This window comes from Hetaerina americana, unplaced genomic scaffold, assembly GCF_022747635.1.
Source record: "Hetaerina americana unplaced genomic scaffold, ioHetAmer1.1.p SCAF_3, whole genome shotgun sequence".
Taxonomy (NCBI): Eukaryota; Metazoa; Arthropoda; class Insecta; order Odonata; family Calopterygidae; genus Hetaerina; species Hetaerina americana.
In genome coordinates, this window is record NW_027286874.1 from 5,752,260 (window position 1) to 5,775,978 (window position 23,719).

At 36.4% G+C, this 23,719-nt stretch overlaps 1 protein-coding gene across 1 annotated transcript; it reads left to right on the forward strand.

The window, feature by feature from the left end:
* Window positions 1-3,710: 3,710 nt before the first annotated feature.
* On the forward strand, window positions 3,711-22,991 carry RecQ4 (RecQ4 helicase). Its single transcript, XM_071588788.1, has 14 exons — window positions 3,711-4,861; window positions 6,125-6,342; window positions 7,874-8,010; window positions 9,196-9,310; window positions 9,679-9,908; window positions 11,948-12,232; window positions 13,965-14,264; window positions 14,487-14,604; window positions 14,741-14,916; window positions 16,639-17,046; window positions 18,710-18,869; window positions 20,922-21,111; window positions 21,971-22,091; window positions 22,559-22,991. Exons 1-14 carry the CDS (start codon window positions 3,711-3,713, stop codon window positions 22,787-22,789), a joined length of 3,840 nt encoding a protein of 1,279 aa, XP_071444889.1. The 3' UTR covers window positions 22,790-22,991.
* Window positions 22,992-23,719: the final 728 nt, after the last annotated feature.

Here is a 23,719-nt window from a genome sequence, read left to right on the forward strand (position 1 = left end):
AGTGTACTCATCATTTCATGAACATCTGACGTATTCATCGTCAGGGTCGTCTCTTACGCTATGCCTTATTTACAGGGTAGTAATGTGATCATTTTGGATACACCGCATCCCTTAATTTGATCAAGCTACCCTTGCCCCTGAAGGGCGCACTTATCCTCATCCGTACCTATCCCAATACCTTAGAAAACTGTTCGGATAATTTTGCAAAAGAACGTAGTGAGCTAGTGAACAAAACCACAAAGGAGAAAGGAACTAGCTTTGTGATTAGTCGCGAAAATATATTTTTTTCCTCAGGAGAAATTGATGGTGCCATTTTGTAGCATTCAAATGGCATTTTTTGCGCATAGTATTGATATTTGGGACTAATCATCGGGACAGATGATTTCAACCTATGTTCTTTACGAGTGTAGATATTTAAATTTCGTTTTCCTCGTCATTTTAAATGTCTCCATTCATATGTTTCCATTGATCTGCGGAAATACTGACATGATATTTTATGCCTTTAAAGATACCGTGTTTTTTGTTCACCATTTTCAAGGTCCGGAATCCACGCTACCGTATAGTTATGAGTTAACTTCGATTTTCATACGGGCTTCGCTCATTGAATGAAACTTTACACTCATATAAACACGCGGTTGGTTCGAATTTGAACTCATCCTTGATTAAGTAGAGAAATCTAGCATTCAGTTGCATAAAAGAAACCTCCAAAATATTTTTCCGTAAAAAAATTTGGAACTGCTAATTTATCAAACGGAGGACATTGATTAGTTACTAGTCAAGATGTCGTTCAAACAAGACGACAGTATCACGGTCTTAAAATTGTAAAGGCAGAATTCCTTATCAATTTTATTGTCTCGTGAAAACATGAATAGGAAACGTTTCCACGGAACCACCGCATTCGATTATCGTATGTGGTGGTTCCGTTGGTCAATTAAAAATCCATTAAAGTAAAAATGATGCTGTAATTTTTTCTATGACTTTACGGAGTGGTTTTAGATTAATTATTTAATTTATTATTACTTTATATTGGTAAAAATGAAGCATGTGAGTAAAGTAATTGTTCGTGTGTAATTAATGAGAGCACTCCCCTCCTTCCCTTCCATTCCAGCAGAAGAACTTCTTCTGCGAGAGTTAATCTCTTCGCATCCCAAAAAAGGTACATAATGAGAGAATTAAAATCCATTATTGATATGACATACATGAATATCAAAAGAATATTGATACTTTGCGGTCTGCAGGGTGAAGAATCATCATAATCAATTTTGGGTGTAAAATATTAGACCGTCGATTGTTTTTACTTTCATGCCCGAGATTCCGTAGAATGCAGCCACTGTGGCCGCTCCATCATGATACGTAAAATGGTTGAAGGGTCGATGAGAATGCACGGGCACGGGCTTTACCTCAAAGATATCGGATGCAAGGTTAATCAATAAACAAAACAATCCCGGTCATCCTGTGCGAAGACTTAAACCTCGCAATCTGCATTTACTACCGACAAAGAATTCGATTGAAGATGATTTCAAATTAAAATCAAGTAAGGTCAGTTTGCTAACCCTTAGCTCTGCCTGATTTAAAGCATATGCTGGATATGAACTTACCGGGAATCGAACCTCCAAACCAATTGAGGAAAACATCGCTTCGGATTAGAACTTCCCATTTCCGATATCCATTCATGGATGGGGCAAAGGCATCTCCGCCGAGTGAAATTTCTTGGGGTGCCAATCGACAATCGGTTGACCAAGTCGTGCAAGGAAGTTGCAAGGGAGTTGAGATGATAGGATGGGATCGACAACTCGCGTCTGTGAGGTGGAAATAAAGATATTTTTTTACGAAGCCAACAATGGTGCTGGGCCAGATTAATTGTCTCGACATAGCTTTTTCTAAATTGGGCTGGATGTTGATGTGAATAGCAGTGCCTAAACTCTTTAAATAACTGACACATTTTTCTTTCGAACTTTTACATTTTATGTTTTATCCATTTCTCTTAATGTGATTTTTGACCTTCTGCGATCCGAGAACATTTTCTACACGCATAATGACGAGCAAATAGTTAGTACTCCGTTGCCTTCGGATTACATAAATATAGTTTTTAAGTTAATTTCTCGGCTATTAATTTGTTAATCCCAAGGTTATATAAAATCTTTGGGTGATTCAGATATTCAGAGCGTTTTAATGGGTAATTAATCTCCAGGCACTCACCGATTTAGTGTAATGTATTTTCCGGATTGCTATTCTTCAGAAGAGGAAATCTAAGCCCCTAGAGTAGCGCCTACTGGCTGGACTTTCGTCTTGGGGTATTTTCAAGGACGATGAATGGTCAAAAAGGACCTCTTCCGTGACATCGGTTGGCACTTAAAATTTTCGCGGTAAGTATGGACAAACATTGTGACGCCGTCCGGAATGCTGCTTATCGCCGCTCCAAGACGACTCCAATCCTAAACACTCCGACTGATCTACTCTCCTTGTGACCTCGACCTATTTTTCCCTCTCAACCTATTTCAGGGTGGAAATTTCGATGGATCATCGTGCAGGTCTGAAAGCTTTCTCTTCGCATCGGTAGGATAGAATTCCGAGATTTTTCTATGGAAACGCTCTGTGAAAGAGGCGGATTGTTGATGGCTTTGGGACTGCATCCAGCTTCAATGAATAAAGGGAGCATGCACAAACTGGTGGTTGATGAAGAACATGACTGAGAAAACGATTTTTTGCCACTAAAAATATTTCAAAACTATTGATATCAGTCAGTCTATTAGTATCGAAATTTTAGCATGAGTCATTAATACTCGCCACCCCTCCCACCTCGCCACTCCCTCTGGATACCGTGGCATATGACAGGCACAGGTTAAAACTGCGCATAAAACATGTGCGGTTGTGTGTAAACCCTCAAATAAGCAATTCTTCAGGTTTATATTATTTTGTTTCTATTTTCATTATAACGACTAATACAAATTCCGACATACTAACACCTTCGGATGTATTTTATCATTTGGGCAAAACAAGATATTTTTCAAGATTTTTACTTTTGACAAATCCACACTATTCATATATATTGAAAGCTCACATTGATTTTATCAATAAGTGCTGCTATATTGATTTATAAGTTACAAATGAAATAGTAAACATTTCGGCATTAAAATGCTCCACTTCATTGAAGAAATTCAAGCCGGAAGTTCACGAAGTAAACTGTTTTATTTCCTTCACCAAAAAATGAAATGAAAATAAAGAACAAAATATCCACTTTTTATTCTTTGAAGTCATTTACTCGTTTCAAAATACTGGTATTTGCATATTGCGCCATTGCAATACAAATGAAGTACGATATGCGCACTGGAGCATATCATTTAGCGGGAAAATGTAATAGCCACTTCCGAGAAAGTAATGAACAAGTTTTAATTTTCTTATATGAATTAAGTTCACCATGGCATCTTTTGACGAACCGTCTTTTAAGTTAAAGTATCATAAATACAAAGTAAAAGTCAAACTATGGGAATCGGAATTCACTAAATCAACAGGCAGGATACCTTCAAAGGTGAGTGTTTGTGTTCCTGAATCCAGCGAGTTATTGTTTATGTCTCTTTATTTGTTTAATTGCGTTCATTATTTACTTTCTGAAGGATGATATCAAATCTGCGTCTCCGGATATACGAGAAGCTTACAGAAAATATTGGAAAATGAAAACTTTAAATCTTCAACGAACAATTTTAGACCCAATGCTACTTATGGAAGATGATAATTCTGTTTTAACTTTTGATGATGTGAAGAGTATGAATAAAAATTGTGCCAAATATTCGACAAGACTTGAGCATAGTAATAGTGATTCCAATATGTCATTAACATTTGAGCCAACTGAAGATTCTCAGGCCAGTTTAAATGGTGTAGTTAAATCCAGTCTTTGTATCAGGTCTCCTGATGAAGAATCTCACCAGTTAAAGAACGAACTAAATGTCTGGGGATCTCATTTAAATAATAATAAGTCGGAAAAGCAGGAATTTAAGGAAGTCATTGCATTGAAGCCTAGTTCTTCCAGTCAGTTATCGAAGAAGTTATTCGGTGGCTCAAAGTTTAACCTTAAACGTAATCCTCGTAAACTTAAAAAGTTTTCTCAAAGAACCAAGAGTGACATACATATGAGGCAAGATAATGATATCAGCATGCAGTCATCACAAGAAAGTCTTTCATCCCAAGATTCTGTAAAATCAAAACCTGTACGTGTTGAACCAACTGAAGGTACATTAGATTTCTTATTGGAGCATTCATCTGAGCATTGTACTTTCAAAGTGACTAAATCTAATGAAAATTGCTCCAGAAATTCTATTAGTATTATTGATAAAGCTATATTAGACCCGAAAGCATTAAAAACTAGGGAGTTAAATAATGGATGGGTGAAAAGAAATTCATTATTAGGAATTCCAGATCTAGAAAGTGATTCCTTGAGTCAATCTGAGCCATTATCTTCAATGCCCAATTGTGAAAATCAAGAAAGTGCCTCATTACATGAAACTGAGGTTGATGATGACGTTATTAGTGACTCGGACACGGAGTGTAGCCAAAAAAGTACATTTTTTCAGGCATGCATGAAACGAAAGAAAATTGGCGACAGATCTATTGAAGCTGAAGACTGTGATACGGCTAGAGAGCACAGACCAGAAAAAATTCAAAAGCGGGACCCTCTGAATCCTGAATATGATGTAAGCGCTGCCACAAAAGAATCTTTGAATGTTGTTGTTTCCTTACCGAAAACTATGCTTAGAAAGTTGTCAAAGGCAACTGATTGTTCGTTTAGTTCTTCAAAGGCAAATCCTGAGAATGGAGAAGATACGTCTAAACAAGCTAAAACTAGTAAAGTGAAGGCATTAGAAAGGTGAAGTATGTTTTTTTACTTGCATTTTTTTATTAATTCCTTGGAATAAAATCAGTTTTATAATAATTAGTTTTTTATTCGTGCTTACGCTTGGTAAAAGAGAATTGTGGCCCCAAATTCAACTTTCTTAAATTACCTATTTTCATCCTGTTAACTTACAAATACCAAATGCATTCATTTGTACCTCTGTAATGTTATAGTTTTTGGCATTGGGATTGTAGTGATGCATTTCCCCCTTTAATCGTATCTTTGGTTTTCAAATTTTTGCAGATATAATAATTAATTTCCCACTGTTCAAATAATTTTCTAACATACTGAATATATTTCTTTTGTCCGAAGCAATCACTGTATTTTCTTGTTATATATCTTTAACACAGAGGCCTCTTTTATGACATCTAACATATTGAATAATAATAGCTACATCTTTGGCAACTAAATCATTGAATGTTTTATTATATGAAACTGAACTGACTCAATCAAGTAAACACTTAACTACCTTGTGCCTGCTTCAAGTTATCCCCATAAATGTGAGTTCTTAATCATTTATTGCCTCAAGTTCTTACTCCTAAGTGCTCTGTTTCCAACAGATGTTGCCATACCTTCTGTTGATCTCAGGTGAAGGCACTGTTGGCAAAAGACATACTGATAACCTATATCAAAATTATTTATGGTATTTTCCTTCCAATGAAAATGTGTACTAAGAGCTTCTTCTTTTTCACTTATAAGCTGAGCACCATCCATACTTTAGCTTATGTGATTGTCAATGTTATTTTTTTGTTAAAAGAAAACTTTCTTGTGCGCTTCAATCTGGATCATTTTATATGGGAATTGTACACTTTCATTCTTCCTTTCGTTTATGTAAAAATCTTTCAATCATCTTTCGCTTCATAGAAGATCTATCCGTCTGCAGAAACCGAGGCACATGTACTTATATGCAAATGTAAGGGCAGTACATTAAATCTTTTCTTCAATTTTCCACACATTTGGTTCCTAAGGATCTGTTTAAACCATTGCAATTCATCCTATTTTACTTAATGTGTGGTCTTTCATTGCCAGCACAGCCGCTCGTACTTCCAAACTAAAACTGCCCTAATAATTTTTAAATCCACTGTTCATGTCTCCCCTTAGTGGTTTAATTTCATCCTCATGAAGTTGCTCTGTGTAAAATCCATTTTGTTACTTCAATCTAGTCATGAAATTGTTAATGAATATTAATTTTTACAAATGCAGTTGATACCAATGTGTTTTTCCTGTTATTTGCAGAAAAATTGCTAGTGGTGCAGCAAATGAAAATTTTGTAAAAATCAACATTAAGAAGAAAGTTTATGCCCGTGGAAAGAAAAACACATCATTTTCTAAGTACAAAAAAATGATGTACAAGAAAAAGTCAAACAAGAATGGTGATGAACTTTGTGGAAAAAATGTTGCAAAATGTTTTAAGTGTGGAGATGTGGGCCACTTTGCTAGAAATTGTATGAAAGGTATGTGGCGAGGTGACTTTTCTATGATCCTTTCATATTTCTTGCTAAGGTATTCAACCAGTCAAGGTAGGTTTTGGAAGAACTTAATCCATTTAGTAGTATTATGATACATTCCCTTGCCTCTCCCAGTAAAATATAGCCTGACATCCAGCGCTGCAGTAAGTCCTTCTTCAATTCCAATTGCCTCCATCCTCCCTTCATTCCATCTAACATCCCTATCTTACACCATCCTCATTTTCTGAACATTTTCCCCTTAATAGCATTCTTCAACATCCCATTGCCAATCAATATGCTTTGCATCCATCTTTTCTGTCTCCTTATGATTTCTCCAGAAATCTCCTGTCCTCCCTAACCATGCGTAGCACCTCCTCATTTGTTTTCATTTCCATCCACTGCACCTTTCCCATCCTTCTCCACACCCACATTTCAAAAGCCTCCAATCTATCCCTGTTATCCTTCTTCAATGACCATATTTCCATGCCATACAAAACCACGCCCTATATCAAAGTTTTGACGAGCTTTTTCTTAATATCCTTACTCCAAATCCCTTCTTGTGAAAGCTTCTTTGCCTGGTGCAATTCTTCTCCCTACTACTTTGATCATAATCTCTTCTCTGTTGAGTAGCTTGCATCTGCTACACCATTCATGTCCATGCGATTTAATCGGACCATTTTCAGGGATTGACATTTTTTCTAGTTTGCTTCCCAACATTTTCTAGTTTGCTTCCCTAGTGGTTTGTTCTCAAGAACAGATTTTTGCTATTAAATCAGAATTTTATTAAAGTTTGTGATGAAATGATTTTCAGTGGCTTTGAAAAGTGCCTGGTTGTCTATAGAATGATTTTAAACTTATGAGGCAATCCATGAAGGAACACTTGGGCATATTTTACTGACTCCGTGAACTCACCAGGTCTAATCGCATATGCATTCACACACATGTAGAACTGAATGGGATCAGTTCAGTCCATTTTATTTTTCATTGAAATCACTTATCTGGAGTTAGGAGGGAATGGTATATAATGTGAATTTTCATTGAATGCAATTACATTATTTTTATTTCATAAGACTGAATACTTTTTTGGTTACTTCTAGAATCCATAGTGCATTTCTTGAATAAAACCCTTCTGCTTAATGGAAATATAGTTGAGGCTTAATGAATTGTAGTGCATGTGCTTCATTCAAATAATGCAGTATTAATTGTAATAGAGGAGGTAGTATTCAGCATTGGCATTGCAACAAAATGTTACGTGATCAAACAAAGACTTTTGTTTTGCCACAAAATTTTGTTTGAAATAAAATATTACATAATCAAACAAAGAGAGTTAAATTAGTTGGAAGACATGTTTTCTTGGTGTTAATTCATAGATTCTTGGCAAATTTGGATGTAAAAGTTTCCCCATTCCTTACCTCTCCAAAAAGTCCTAAAATCGAATAGCATTCCTATTTTTAGTCATTTGCGGTTTCTATGGTGACTCGAGATTTCGTGTAGCTTTATCTCCTCGATCACTATCGGTTATTTTTTGACCCTCCAGTGGACAAGCTGTTGCCCGTTGAGGAAAATGAGGAAGATGTATCAGAGTTTCCCACCCTGGAGGAAGCGGCTATTATGTGCAAAAAAGCCAAATCCAAACATCCTTGGGATATTGGAGGCATGGACCAGCAGAGTGAGGTGAGTTACACATTTGTTCTTTTTTTCAAGTAACATCTCATCAAGATCCAGGATAAATCAAGAAATTTGTAATTAGGTAATGTTTCAAATCAGATGGCCTTAGTTTGGTAATATTTAGGTACTTACACATGTGCACATAGTTCCCATTCCATGGCAGTCCATTCATATCCCCGGGCTGATGATGTCATTGGCTGAGTAGAGTGATGAGTACAAGAGATGGAGTAAGTCTGAGGGTCACACATGATGTCATTTGATGGCATTGATTTCACTTTGGAATGTTGGCTGTTGAGGATACCGCATATTTTGTGGAGGCGGATGTGCACAAGTGAGGATAGTTGCTTGAGTGGAGGAGCTAACCTCCCTGACTTTCCTTCTCATTCCCCCAGTCAGATTGGTGTTCACATATGTCCTTCCTTCGTGGAAGGATGACATCCCCAATTATCCCAGAGGGATCAGATCCATCTGCACAGTAGACTTCTGAAAATCAGCCAGGTATTCACAAGCAGGCTGTATCCATGTGTACCATTCTGAAACTGTACAGGATCCAGCTGATAGACAAAGACATATTTTATTGTATAATAGATATTTGTTCTTCGTGATTGCCAAGGTTGGCTTGTATCAAAGGGACATCATTATTTATATTTTAGAAACCAGGAATGTCTGGTATAATTTCTAAAACTGGGTATGTGTAATTTATAATCCTTTCTTTTGAGCTGTAAAGAAATTGTCCTAAATATTTGAATGATTGACTTCTAACATGGATTAGTTGCCATATCAAGGTTGCGAGAACACAAGTGATTTTATACTGTCCAAGGTCAACCATAATTGCATTTATTTGAATTGTAAATATAGCTTCTTAAAGGTTAATTGAGCTTTCTTTCTAATAAATCAAGCCAATCACATTGAATCATTGAATGATTTTTTTGTTTCTGTATTTGATATGATACAAAAGTCATTAAACATTTTTTAAATGAACATGCATAGACTTGCACTGTAAGAAATGCTTTTACATGCAGTAAACCATACCCTTAAGAATTTATTTGCTTAGCATTTTATTTGAAGTTTTGTTTGAAAATTTAATTTAAAAATTGTTTTGGTTTTCTCTGTGTCATGCTAGATTGGATTTCACAACTGCTAGTTATATGTGTGGAATATATTTTTATAATTAATATTTTTCTATTTCAGGAAGATGAGAAGGAAGCAAATGGGGATCAGTTGTTTGAAATAGAAATGGAAGAGTGCACTAGTAAAGTAGAGGTAACACCAGTCTATCAGCTCTCGAATGGGGAGAATTTGATGGGTAAGACTCTTTTAATTAGCTGACAAAGCTTATTCTGTTGGTTTCAGTTGGTGGAAAATAGAAATGTACTTCATCAGAATCATTGTAATGTAACCATTTGATTTTTTTCTGTCTCTAGCTAAATTACATACTGGTCTGCTCAATCCAAGTTTTAATATCCATTACTAAAAAGAAAGAAAGACTCGTACCAAGTTTTAATGTTTGATTTTTAAATAACAATCCAAAGTGCTATGCTGCCACCTATTCCTACACCTAAGGAATGCTAAACATATTGTTTATTTCAAAAATAAAGCTGAGATTAGTTAAATCATTGCATTTCATTAGTGTTTGTTTTTGTTTTGCCTTATTTTTTCGTTTCTTTTAATCAGACACACCTGAAGAAGTTTATGAGACTTTGAAAATGTTCGGCCATCAAGAATTCAGACCTGGGCAAGAAGAAGCTATAATGCGCATCCTCTCAGGTCAATCAACCCTCTTGATGCTGTCTACTGGAGCCGGGAAGAGTCTCTGCTATCAGCTTCCCTCATACATATTTGCTAAAAGATCAAATTGCATCACCCTCGTAGTTAGCCCGCTTGTGTCTCTCATGGAAGATCAGGTATGTTATACACACAAACCAGTACATATTCGTCGTTTCTTCAGCTTTTAATTTTGCCATTTACTTGAAAGTAGTCAGTAAATATGAGCAAAAGAATCCTGGAAATGCTGAGGATGGTCATAAAGTTTCAGAGCCAAGGATTAATTGGAGTTTGGCCACTTTCTGGCTCCTGCCAAAAAATCTAACCAAAATGAAAACAAATCACTGTGTTCTGGGGAATAAAATTTTATTGAGCATAACATGAATTTGGTATTGTGGAAGATCTACACATCTTCAGGTGTGGTTACAGGATATGACCATGAGCAGGATTGTATGGTGCCACTTGGGGGAAGGGAGTTGTTGTTTAGGGTAAGGGCTTTAAGTGGATGGGTGAGCGTGGGTTGAGAAGCCCAATTGGGGGTGTGTGGGAGGGGATGGGGCCTACTCACTTCCCAATGTCCAGAAGGGGAGAGTGGGAGGTGTATTGAACCTCTTGATACTACAATTTGAGTAGCTTCAGACGTGATGTGGTGGAAGTCGAACATAATGAATAACTGATCGAGGCACTTTTCCACTTGATAAAAATTTTTTTTCTTCTCTGCAGGATTTTTAAAAAAATTCATATTTCTCTTTGCAGTCAAGCTTTGGCCCCTTACTTTGTCGAAGTAAAATCTTTGGACTAAAATTTTATCTGGGCTTTGTTCCAAGGAGGTGATTAGCAAATGCAGAATTATCGTTTCCTTTTCGGAAACATGTGTCATGTACCTTAGTTCTAACCCTAAATTGATGGCCTGTTAGAACAATGTTAATAGCTTGGTAGTCTTTACATTCTAGACTATGCATTTTGCTCTTGTCCATTTTGTCTCCTAAGCCATAGTGTAGCAGATGAGGTTTTTCAAATTATGGCCATTTGTTAAGTGCAATATTGCATCCTAGCATGTTTCTCCACTTGGAGGGAAATATTGCCTACATGTAGGTAGTTGATTTTTTGCAAAGTTATATGGATAAAAAAAGTTGACCTAATTATATTTATCAATAGTCAATTTATGAAATGTAAAGGATGGTAATATGATAAACTACTGCTAGGGACAGAGTAATGAGGATGTTTAGTTAAAACACCGTTGAGGCAACAGTTGAGTATGTTTTAATGACTTATGTAAAGAAACCTGTCAAATGCAAGAATTTGACAGCGTACATATTCTTTGCCTTGACCAAGATTCAAACCCGGATCCTTTAATTTCTGGCTAAGTGCTCTGACCAAGTAAGTCACCAAGTAGTTCTCTTACGCTGTGAATATCTTGGGGCTTAAAAAGATCCAGATATTATGATTGATTATTGTGCATACAATGTCAAAATAAATGGTGAGTGAATTACTACACAGTCCCTGGTAATGAAGCCAAAGTTTAAGCACCAAGGTGTTTTCCTTTTGACGAATTCAAAGAAGATAATTACATTTACTGAGTCGACTGCCTGATTTACACTGAAATGGAGGCATTTCAGAATGTAAAGATAATTTGCCTTGACTGCATTTCTTGCACGTCAATGCTCATCAGTCGATGACTCTGTTAAATTAATTGTCATAGCATCTCCTACAGTTCTTTGAAATATTTAATTTTCTACCAGTAACGAGTGATTTTGCTTTGTTTTCAGTTTTTTCCCTGAATAATTGAGGATGCAATACTGGGCTGATTGGGATTGGTGCGGTGGCTATCGTGATGGCTTCCCACCCTGAGGCCCCAGGTTCAAATCCTGGCAGTGTTGAATATTTTTCAGTGGTATCCTTACTTGAGGTGCTTTGTGGAGGGCACTTTGAGTGAGTACACCGTCTGTCGGATGGGGCGTTAAGCTGCGGACCCCTTAGCACCTTTCGTAAAGAGTAGGCTAATGCCAACGCCGGGTTTCTCTCCACCTTTCATCCTTTCCTGTCCATCCCCTATGGCGCAAATGACCTCAGCAGTCGGTCGCTTCCCCTAAATACTACTACTGGGCTGATGGATGAAGGGTATTGTATTTGATGTTAAGTTGGGGAGATGTTCAATTTGGGCCCTTGCTCCTTTCAGGTGCTAGGCCTGCCCTCATTCCTGAAAGCAGCCTGCTTGCACACCAACCAGACAACAAAGCAGAGGGAGAAGGTTTTGGAGCAAATAAAGAAGGGCAGCATGCATTTCCTCCTTGTGTCCCCAGAAGCTGTTGTTGGTTGCTCTGGAGGAAGGAAAGGGTCTACTATTAACTTCAGGAACTTCCTTTCTCACCTGCCTCCTATTGCATTTGCTTGCATAGATGAAGCTCACTGTGTTTCCCAGTGGTCTCATAACTTCAGGCCATCCTACCTGATGGTGTGCAAGGTGAGTGTAGTCATGTCATGCAGTGTAATTCATGCTAGAATTTCATTTCCATTGTTGTATGAATTATATGGTTCTATTTGTTTCTACTGTATTGAATAATCAATTATATAACATCAATTTGCTTAATTAAAATTGGTCCTGTATAGAAATAAAAATATTAGAGTTGCCTCTTATTGTTAAGTTCATTTGTGGTGACAAGGTAGGGGTGGAAATGAAAGTATATGAACATGAAACTAGAAAGAACTCAGTAGAAAGGATAAGGAAATTTACTTATTACATTGAAAAATTGATGAAAAACAAGGTGATGACATAATGAAGTTCGGAGACATGAAAATTTGCTATAATGTATAAGAAAGTGGATAAATTATCAGTGGGTTAGAATGAGGAAAATATACTAAGTATAAAGTTTAAAGTAATATATGGAACCAAAAGCATGAAATTCATGCAAAGTGAGAAGAGTGCATAGATAAACTTCATGGGGAAAATATTGCACCATTGCAATTAGATCCATAAGAAGTAATGTTTGTTGACAATGATAATTTCACTTTGAAAATATGTAATGAACAAGGCATAGAAAAAGTACTGCAGATGATGAAGGTAGAAAAGGTATATGAAACAGACAAAGCCCACAGAACAGCTGAAGGGCTAAGGGAAAATAGAAGGAAGAATTAGCCTTTATATTCCTCAGCATTTCAGAGGAAATGGGGTATTATTTATTAATTTTTAATCCACATCCACACTTTGAGATATGTTGCTGAGGAAGGATATCCAAGATAAATAGTAGTTAATAAGAGTGACGAATGAATCAAGAAGTGTTGAGGAAAGTTAGTATAGAGAGCAGTCAATAGAAGACACTGAAAAAAAGATGAAACGCATGGGCTGGTCATCTGGTGTGGCATGCGTTGTTGATGAAAACTGTCCTGAAAGGTGAGAGAGAGGGCAGAACTGCAGATGACAACTTGGTTTGCAATGTGTGAAATAGGCCATGTAAGATATGGAATGGAGTTGGTCCTAAGAACTGAAGATGATGAAGAGGTATGGAGAGCTATTGCCAACCAATCCTTCTGGATTGATGACTGAAGAAGAAGAATCTGCAAAATAAGAAATTAAGCCAAATGTTTAATGTTTAACAAGAATTGAGTGTGTAAAAATATAAGCTCATCAATTTGCAAATACTTATTATGTTGCATCTCTGCATATTATGTACCTTACCTCCTAACTGCCACTGAATCTTGCTTATTTCTAATAATTTTCAGAATTCAAAGTTTAAAATCTGGAATAGCTATTTTGATAAGAATTTGTCTTGATTTGAAACAATCCTAAAATGTCATTGTTGATTTTTCTTGTACTCCCACTCCATTATGTCTGTCAAACATACTTAGTAATTTCATGGCCAGTTCTTTCATCTTTTCTCCTGCCTCAATTAACAAGTATCCAAATTGGTTTTGATGTCACTTAATGAGTAAATGGGTCAGTGCCAATTATAACCACTTAAATATCAATTTGATAGTGATTTCAAAGTTCACCTTAAAAGCTAAACAAATCAAAAGACCTCATATTTGCCAAGTGGATGTGCATTGTGATCTGCATGTGTAAGTAGTCATGCTCTTTTATAAATGAAAAAGATAAACATCAACAAATATGTATCTTCTGCTGCTGTCATGAGAAAGTATGTATCCTTTTTCTTTTAGAAATTGTTGACATTTTACAATCAAGCCTCTTTCTATTGCAGATTCTGCGTGAAAATCTTGGAGTTAAAACAATCCTTGGACTCACTGCTACGGCAACCAGGACGACTGCATCTAGCATTGCTTCTCACCTTAAAATTCCTGATGGAGAAAGAGGAATCATCAAAGGCATTCCTCTCCCAAATAATTTAATCCTGTCAGTTTCCATGGACACCTTCAAAGATCAAGCACTGGTCACCCTCATGAGTGGAAAGCGATTCCAGGAGTGTGGCTCTTTAATCATTTACTGCACTCGGAGAGAGGAATGTGAAAGACTGGCCACTTTTATCCGGACACAATTCAGGGTGAGTATTGCACATTACTTCTTCGTAATATCGTCTGCCAATTTATTACTGACAGTAGCATGAAACCAATTCCTTATTTTAATTTGATTATTTGGATCCTTGCGCTGCATGGTGTAATTAATAATTAAGAGGGTGTGTTAGGAACGTAAAGGAGGGAATCAGTTTCATTTATTGGGCTTGTTTCTGAATTTTTAATTGATGCATAATTTATTTGTGCCACAGGATGCTGAACGTCCTGAAAGTAATGCTCAAAGGAACAGGATATCATGGAATGCTGAGGCGTACCATGCAGGCTTAAGTGCAGCGAGAAGGAAAAAGGTCCAGCAGGCATTTATGAATGGTATTAGCTCAATTGGAAGTTTGAATTCCAAACATATAGTTCAAGGATGCAATTATGCATTACTCAAAGCAAGCTTAATGATCTATTGGATACAGCTCTTTAAGTCTTGACTGTTGCATCTCTTTCTTCTATCCAGGGTCGCTCCGAATCGTTATTGCCACTGTTGCCTTTGGGATGGGTATCAATAAACATAATATCAGAGGAATCATCCATTACAACATGCCATCCAAAGTTGAGAGCTATGTTCAAGAAGTTGGAAGAGCTGGCAGAGATGGATTAACAGCTCATTGTCATGTGTTCTTGGATAAAAATGTGAGTATTTCCACTAAACTTTGATTGGTGAAATATGTTTTGTTATTAAGGTATATGTCAAATTTTGAAACTGCTAGTTTTTTTTACATTATTTATGGATTAATTTTTTGTGTTGATTGTTATATTTTTATTTCGTTCTAAAATAAATTCACACTATCCTGAGTTTTTGTGAGAATTGAAAGGGGAACTATGATAACTGTTATCGTTCAACTATGTTCATTGTGATAATTGTGGCTGTTATTAAAATAAGCTCTGTTAGGTACATAATGCTATGGTGTTATTAGCCTGAGTGTAATAGCAATCATTTAAAGTATGCTCGTGCAGCTTGTTCAAACTTACAATATAATGGGTCGCCGTGTTCATGCACACCCACCAAGCCATTTTTTGTTTTCCTCTTCCCACTGCTAACTTGTTTCAGAGGAAGTTTTGTAATGGTTATTGGGGGTACGCTAGGATCCTGACTAATGCATTTTTTATTTGTGTCTGTTGTCTTCCTTCAGTATAAAGGCTATTTTATGTGTGTATATGCAAAGAGATAGAAATGCATTTAAGGACAAACATAAGGTAATTATTAAGGTATTAGTAGTAAAGATGAGAAGGGTACAGATTCCAAGTTGAAAAGTTGTTTCCTTGACTGGGACTTGGACCATGAACCTTTGGCTTGCTGGGCTGAGTAATCATTTTCCCTCCTCCCCTTCCTCTAATTAAGGATCCTGAGAACCACTTTAGCTGTGTGCAAAATCAAACTTATTGTTTTGTAGTACTTACATAATGGCTGCATTTCCCTTCTATGGGAACAAACCCTGATCTAATGAAATCTTCATGCAAATATCTTCCCTCTTAAATGCTACAAATCAACCCACAAAAAAACTTCCTTCCGATTAACTTATAAGTAATTCCATGGGAATTTCATATCCCCATGGCCTTATTTGTTTTCAGTTCTCTCAATTACCTTTCTATCTGGCCATCAAATATATCTGGACCTTAGCTATCCTCATTCAATGTTTGATATGTATGTCTAGTTTCAGCTGGTCAATACGTAAGGTGTATAGCTATTAAATGTATAAAAAAGTTTAAAATAATAATTCTATGATTTATGCAATAAAACTGTAATATTTCTATCCTCCCAAAATCAGAATTTATACACATCTTTATTGAATTTCCAGCCAGACTAACCATTTTTATGGTTTTTTTAACTTAGACACTGTATGTCCACATTTGATTATATTGGCTTGTTCCTGTGGTTAACTACTAATGGTGTTATAGTATATGCACCATGAATTTTGTTGAAAATTGTCCAAAAAAGAGGTTGTGAAATGATATTGCCCTAAAATTTTATTTTTTTGACTGAGGAACATCAATGTTCAGCATTAGTAATAAAAATACATTCCGAAATGTTGCACATTTTCTTCTAATTGCCTTTATTCACTAATATTGTTGGCAGAGTTGTTAATGATTTAAGAAACTGATCAATTACCAAAGTGTCTATCTTGCAGTCACCTGGTTGTACGAATGATTTTTAAATATATGTTTATTCCAATGTAAAGAAAATTCATTCTGGCATCATTTAAATTGTGGCATATAATGGATGTCAAAATAAGTAAGAGTATTGTTACATTATTCTTTGGAGAAAACTGATAAGATTTGAAGAGGATTTGAACTGTTTTTGTGATGAAACTAATTGCCCTCTTGTGGCTGTTTGAATTCCATGTAATCACCAAGAATGGAGACTTGAATGAGTTGAAGCGACACATATATAGCAACTCTTTAGACAGGCACTCCATTCGTAAATTGCTCCAGAAGGTGTTCGTTCCATGCGAATGCGACAGAAAAGGTAAGAGGGTGAAAGGCAGCGAGGAGATAGGCGGAGGTGAGGCAGGAGGGGAGGAGCCTGGGGGTGCAGGTGGACAATGTAATGACAAGGAGGTCAGCTGTCCAGGCCACGAAGTCGCTATCCCAGTGGACGAGACCATCAACAGCTTGGATCTTCCAGAAGAGAACATTGCGACCCTTCTGTGCTACTTGGAGCTCCACCCCAAGAGGTGGATTAAGGTCTTGAATCCAGTTTACACTAAGTGTAAAGTGCAGTGCTATAATGGACCAAAACAGTTCAAAGAAGCTGCTCAAAGGGTGAGTGTCAGGCAATCTTATTACTGATGAACCATCTGACTCCGACCTGAGAATACATAAAATAGTGCTCTATGTAAATCATTCTAGTCTTGTGAATTATACTGTGCTAAAAGGAACTGTCTCGGTGGGATAGATAATTTAAGTCTTCACTTTGTGGGATTTTTCCATCATTGAAGGAGAAATAAAAATTAATCTTTTCTATAATAAATATTTCATTTTAATGACTCAGGTTTCAACATTTTAATCAGGGTGTTTTAACAATTGGTTAAATGGGAAGAAAACTCAAATGTGCCAGAAATTTGAGAGTAGCCTGTAAAAACTGGGGTTTTATATGGGTCTAGAAGCTCTTGGCAGATCGATGTGTGAGTTTCCTTTTGTTAGTCCAAGAGCACTCATGGCACCAACTTTACACACACCTTTCTCATCCCCGTGTTTTGGTTCACAAGTCGATGCACATCAATTTTAGGGATGCCAAGTTAATCAGAAACCATGCAAACACTTTATCTGTGATCCCTGTTCAACGAAGCCTTCACTCTTTCAAGATTTTCGCTACTTTTTGAGGCCTAAGGATGTCCTGAGCATTCTGTATCTTCAGCATCTTCTCTTCCCTCCCGAAACAACTTGTGCCACTCAAAAACACCGGATCGACTGATGGCGTTATCACCATAAGCTACCTCGAGCATGTCATGAGTCTCTTTCTTGGTTTTGCCTAGTTTCATGCAAGATTTATGGCATAGCACTGTCCCAATAACCGGTTCATGACCTAGCGTAATGAGGTCACGTTATAGAGGTTTCGCTAGCAAACGATCCACACCTCGCAAAGGCTGGGAGCCAACTGCCATCATCTTCCAACCTATCCTGAGACTCTCATCCCTCGAACCCAGCCAGAGAAACCACCACCTGTTCGTCTCATCTATCTATCCCAAAAGTAATATGACTTATTCTGTAAATATGTAGAGAGAGAGTGAGAGAGAGACCTGGGTGGGGAAAATGATTAATGCAACATACAAAGTAATTTTGATTTTTCTTCTTCAAGCACTGTCTTGGAGTTTCTCCCACGAAAGCTCAAACTCTTATTCTCTAGAACCATTCCTGTATGCTATAACATTTTGAAATATAAAGAGGTAATGCAATGAGTGAGAATAAATGAAAATTGTGACAACATTTGAGAGAGATTATTTCACTATTTTTTCACATTTCCATCTCTTAATCAGATAGCTTGGACATTGGTGTAAGGTTATTTTAAAATTCATTTCTATTAAAATTACAGTTGATGTAGGACCATTAGATGCATACTTGTAGCTTAGAGAATGATGTAATGTTTTATAGAATACATATTTAAAGATGCCCATGTAAGCTTAGGTATTGTCCTTGAAACAAAGAATGAATTTTTATTGATGTTCTGAAACATAAAACTTGGTGCTCCCTTGAAAGCATCATATTTTACCATGGGAATTGAAAAGAGCAATTATGTGTAAATTCCAGTGCTCCAGTCTACTGTCAGTCTGCATGGGCAACAAATGCCCTATTTTCTGTTTCATTGTAATATTTGCAGATTTCTTCATTTCCAACCATTGAAATGGTTGCTTCAAATTGTGCCGTTCTTGTTTAAAATTACATCATGTGCTATGCTTTCTTTGTAACTTTGATATTTCTGTTGTAGTGCCCGGCCTTAGCTATGGCTATTGCCATTGATCTCGAAAGAGGAGTCACTTATGAGAAGAGCAGCAGCATTGAGTTCCCCGTGGTTGAAGTATCTTCCAGAATGGGTTGGGAGAGTGGACTGGTGAAAAAGCACCTAAAGGACCTTGAATGGAAAAAGGGTAGGTGCCCATAATCTGGTTTTACTATCATTAGTCTCCCAAGGCAGAGTGATTTTAATGCCTCATATTATTGAGCCTGATAATTTGTATCATGAGGGTTCATAAACCTCTCCTTGGCATCCAGTTACTGAAGGAGCTGCTTAAATTAAAATCCAGCTGTTTTCATTATTTTATTTTGATGAAAATGAGAATTCTTTCTTATATGTTTTATTTTGGTGTTTGCTTAAGTAGCAAAAGGAATTCCAGTTTGAAAATTATGTATTAAACGGAGTAAATCCTAAACTATTTTCAAATCCATTTCATGGAATTTGATATCATTTATCTGTTTAATTTAGGAATATTTAAATTTTGAAACTAAGTAGAATCTTCATTGGTGATTAACACACTAATCAGTGTGGTTGCTTGGAGTTTTTTCTGGACTTCTCTGATGTGTTTAGCATTTTAGGACTTTCCTAGTGAGTGGAAGAAATGTTGAGTTAGTGATAATGCTCCTTATTGGAAAACCATGGTTAATACACCAAAGCCTTTTGATTGTAATAAAATGATTGTGAGACGGTGTCATCAACATAAGCCTTTAACACTCTTGTCGCAGTCATATTATAATTAAAATAATTTTTTTTTAGTTAAGAACCATGATGCACTGTGTTGAAAGCATGGCTGATAAGTTGAAATATCTCCAAAAAAATAAAGTATTTTTTACAAAAATGAGGAGAAAGGAAGATGTAGATCGAAGAACAGTGACGAGGGAGGCAGGAATGGGTGGCATAAGGAGTTTGGAATGGATTTAGGCCAAAAAGGCCCACTATTGCAATCAAATGAAACCATTAAATGCTAGAAGGGCTGGGATTTGAGTTATTCGGCTCGTGTTTCTTTTGCCATTTCTTAATGATGGATGCTTCAGGGGCTCTCATTTCCTGTTAATAATTGTACCTGAAGATATGTCACATATGCGATGAAACCGGACATCCCACAATAAATTTTAGTGAAATGTGCAAAATTTTTCTTGTTCCTCAAGATGTGATCTCATGTGGTTGAACCTGATACGATTAAAGTGAGCTGAGGTACTCCACCTCACCTGAGGAAGATTTAGAGTATTTGATTTAGATCAATATACCAGAGTGGATGCCATGGGTCGATTAGATGGAAATGGAAGTGGATTCATATGAAGAGCATGTGCCAGCATTTAATGAAATTGCAATGAACTACGAGGATGAGCCAATGTTGTCTTCAGAAGCTCTCGGATAAGCATCTCTTCTGCAAGAGTAAAATTGGTCATCAGATAAAAGGACTGCAACTTCACACTTCCAAATATTTTTACCCTCAAAAACCCATTGCATTCAAGATCATCTAAATTGAATTTTTTCCGGAACACACAACATTTTTCTATGGTTTGGTGTTTTCAAATCACCTTAAGTAGCATGGTGGCTGCCATCTCCATGCTCATTGCCTTGGTTATAGGTATATTTAAGAATGATTTTAGTACACTGCAGGATAGCAGTAATGATTATGCTGTAGTCGAAGGATCAGACTCTACAGAATCTCATAGTCAGGCTACAAGTTTCACATCAAAGTTTTTCCACCACTCCTGATCAAACCTTGTGAAGACTAGTCTAGAGTAGTGCCAGAGAAACATGTAGGCATTCTCAGAATAATATGCTTTGGGAAGGTATGTGTTCCTCTGCCAATGGCTGTTACTTCTGAACGAAGTTCCCTGTCCCTTCATTAAATGCATAGCTAAAATAAAAACCAGTCATGTATGGCTGATGTTTATTCAAAATATATGCTGAATGGTTTATCCTATCTTGGCAAGGATAGCAGCTGCCCCAAGACAATGAGCTCATGTCTAACTCTATAGTAAGATACCTCATTAGGCTTATGTGAGGGTAGGAACTCTTTGTCAATATGGCTATCATTTTACAAAAGTAGGCATTGTCAATAATCTATGAAGCATGGTCTACGAAGTATGTTCCTTTTTTTGTGTTGCATAGTTTTGCCAACCTTTCTGTTTACAGTTGTTAAATTTATTAACTGTCACGTTTCTTATTTATTCAGGTGTTGGTGGTAAGTGGCTTCGAAGTGGCATAATGGTGGAATTTTCTGTCCTTGGTTTCCATTTTGAGGCTCCAGGAAACTTATTGCCATCGGAATTAGATGAAGCCCTTGATTCATTGCACAACAGAGTATCAGGTCAAGAGGAAACTTCCTTAAAACAGTTGAATGCTATATTTTCAGCATTGAATTCGTGAGTACAAATTTTTAGCCTTGCTTTATTGTTGTTGCATGTTGCAAATTAATTTATATGTAATAGTGCTGCGAGTCTTTGATTTTTTGCTTTCCTGTGTGGTCATTATTTTACAGTAGACCCTTGGTACAAAGAGACATTTGCTGAAGAATGAGATAAATGTTAAGCTTCAGAATATTGCATTTGCTTTGAAACTTGAAAGCCACCTAAGCATTCAGCAAACCCCTGTAAAAGCCAAAGATTATACTTCATAATTTCCATGTGGATTTGGAAATGATATTCCAGTATGTAGAGTGATAATGCTTTATGATGATGATATTCTGATGCTGATATTGTTGAAGGTGGAAGGAAAGATTTTCAGTGGTGATGTTTTTTTGCAAAAATTGATGTATTAAATGATGGGGGATGACTCTTGTTGATAGCAGGGCACTGTGTGGAAAGATTATAGGATAATTCAGAGCAATGTGTTCTCCTCGGCACCATATCATTATCTTTTACCACCAATCAATATTTGTGTCCTGGGTCTGTACCTGTAGTAGAACATCATTCAGCATTCCATCAATGCCGGAAATACCACCAGAGCACCAACATTTATAAAGTTTTGATTCTCTTTTGTGGATTAACATTCCAACATCCTCCCACCTTTTCTTTTCTTATTCTTCTTTCTTGATGACTAAAGGTTCTTTAATATAGTAACTAAGCTTCCATTCAAGATAAAAAATTTACCATTTGGTGAACTGCCATCTGTCCCCTTGATCCAGCTGACTTGTTTCTGATTCAACTGAATTTTTTACATGCTGTGAAAGTTATAACAAACTCTGTTATTAATTCTGAGATGTTTTCACAATTCTTTTTTCAGGGTTTCACACAAATCTTGCTTGCAATGCACAGATGATGTGGAGCTGGAACGTAGCGATAAATTGAAGGAATATATAAATAAATATTTTAAAGAAGAAATAGAAATGGATTCGATCCCAGTAGTAAGTAGTCTTGAATTTTTTATCTTTGAAATAATTTTGTTGGATAAATATTGTAAATTTTTGCTTATCTTCTATGTTGTTTGCTTTATGATTCTTGTTGGAAAGTTTTTAGGAAATAGAAATTTTTGCATATATTTTAAACATGAGCAATGAGTATTTCAAGAATTATAAGTTGAAGATAAAACTTTTCCTTTTGCACTATAAATATTAGGTGATTAAAGGAATTTGTTTAACTGAGCAATAAACATGAAACAGTTTGTGTATAAAAAAGAGTATATAGTTAGAAATACATAGGAAAGGTATAATATGACGAGTAATGTAAAATAATGAACAAATTAAGATTTAAAAAAATTATATTGAACATGTAGATAATAGAGATTCAGAACCATTATATCTTCTTTATTTTAAAAAAGGCTTTTCTTCAAGTCTAAGAATACTTAGTACACGGCTTACTTTATTATTCACAGGAGAATCTTTCCAATGAAGAACAAGTAAGGGATGATGTGCGTCAACTTGTTTGCAGTTTCCGAGACCAAAGCTTCACAGGGCGTGCCGTTGCAAGAATTATGCATGGGATCTCAAGTCCTTGCTTCCCAGCCTATGTCTGGGGAAGGACTCGTTTTTGGCGTCTTCACCTGTCCGCAGATTTTAGAATTGTCTGCAAAGTGGCTACCGATGAGATACTCAAACTGAGATAAAGGCTTAGACCCAGTGTTAGGGAGTGCACTAAAAGTCATAAAGACCAGTAAAAATGACACATCAATCTCTGCTCGTCAAAGATTATATACATTCATGTCAAATTTTATATATTTTAATCAAATCCTCTTGTGATATACCTATGTATTTTTAGCAATATTTAAGTGTAAATCTTATATTTTATTTTAAATACAAGTCCAAATAAAAGGGTCACAATGTGTTATGCTCATGCATTGTTGTATTGCATGGAAATTTCAAATGATACAAGATGCTGTAGCAGACCCCTTAACTTCTTTAGTAGTACCTAATTTGTCCATAATAGTCAGTGTTGTAGATGGAAATTGGGACAGCTCATTTATTGACTTTAAGTCCATTTATCAGTAATGTCTCAGTGACAATGCCAAAGTGCTTTACTACATTATTTAATATGAAATGGTGTGCATTAGGAAAGTAAATGAATTCCTTTAGCAAATTATTTTCTCTTTTGAAGCTTCCTAGCCATACTCATGGGTATATTTCACAAGTTTGGAGAACATCCACAGCTAGGGGCTCCCAGCTGCTGTGTACTTGCTGAGGGCCAGTATGAGGGTGTTCCCAGAAGTACCTGACCCAACAAAGAGAATACAAAAATTTTGGAAAAATATGTATTTATTTTTCAACATAATCTCCTTTCAGCTCTATACATTTTCCCCAGCGATGTTCAATAAGTTCGATATCCTTTTTATGATAAGGACTGTCTTGCTCCTCAAAATAGGCATTAACTGCTGACATCACTTCTTCACAGTTGGAAAATCTTTGACCACAGAGCCATTTTTTCAAGTTTGCGAACAGAACATAATCCAAGGGGGGTGCAAATAGGGTGCATGAGGTAGTAATTCAAACTTAAATTCATGAAATTTGGGCATTGCAATAACAGATTTGTGCATTGTCTT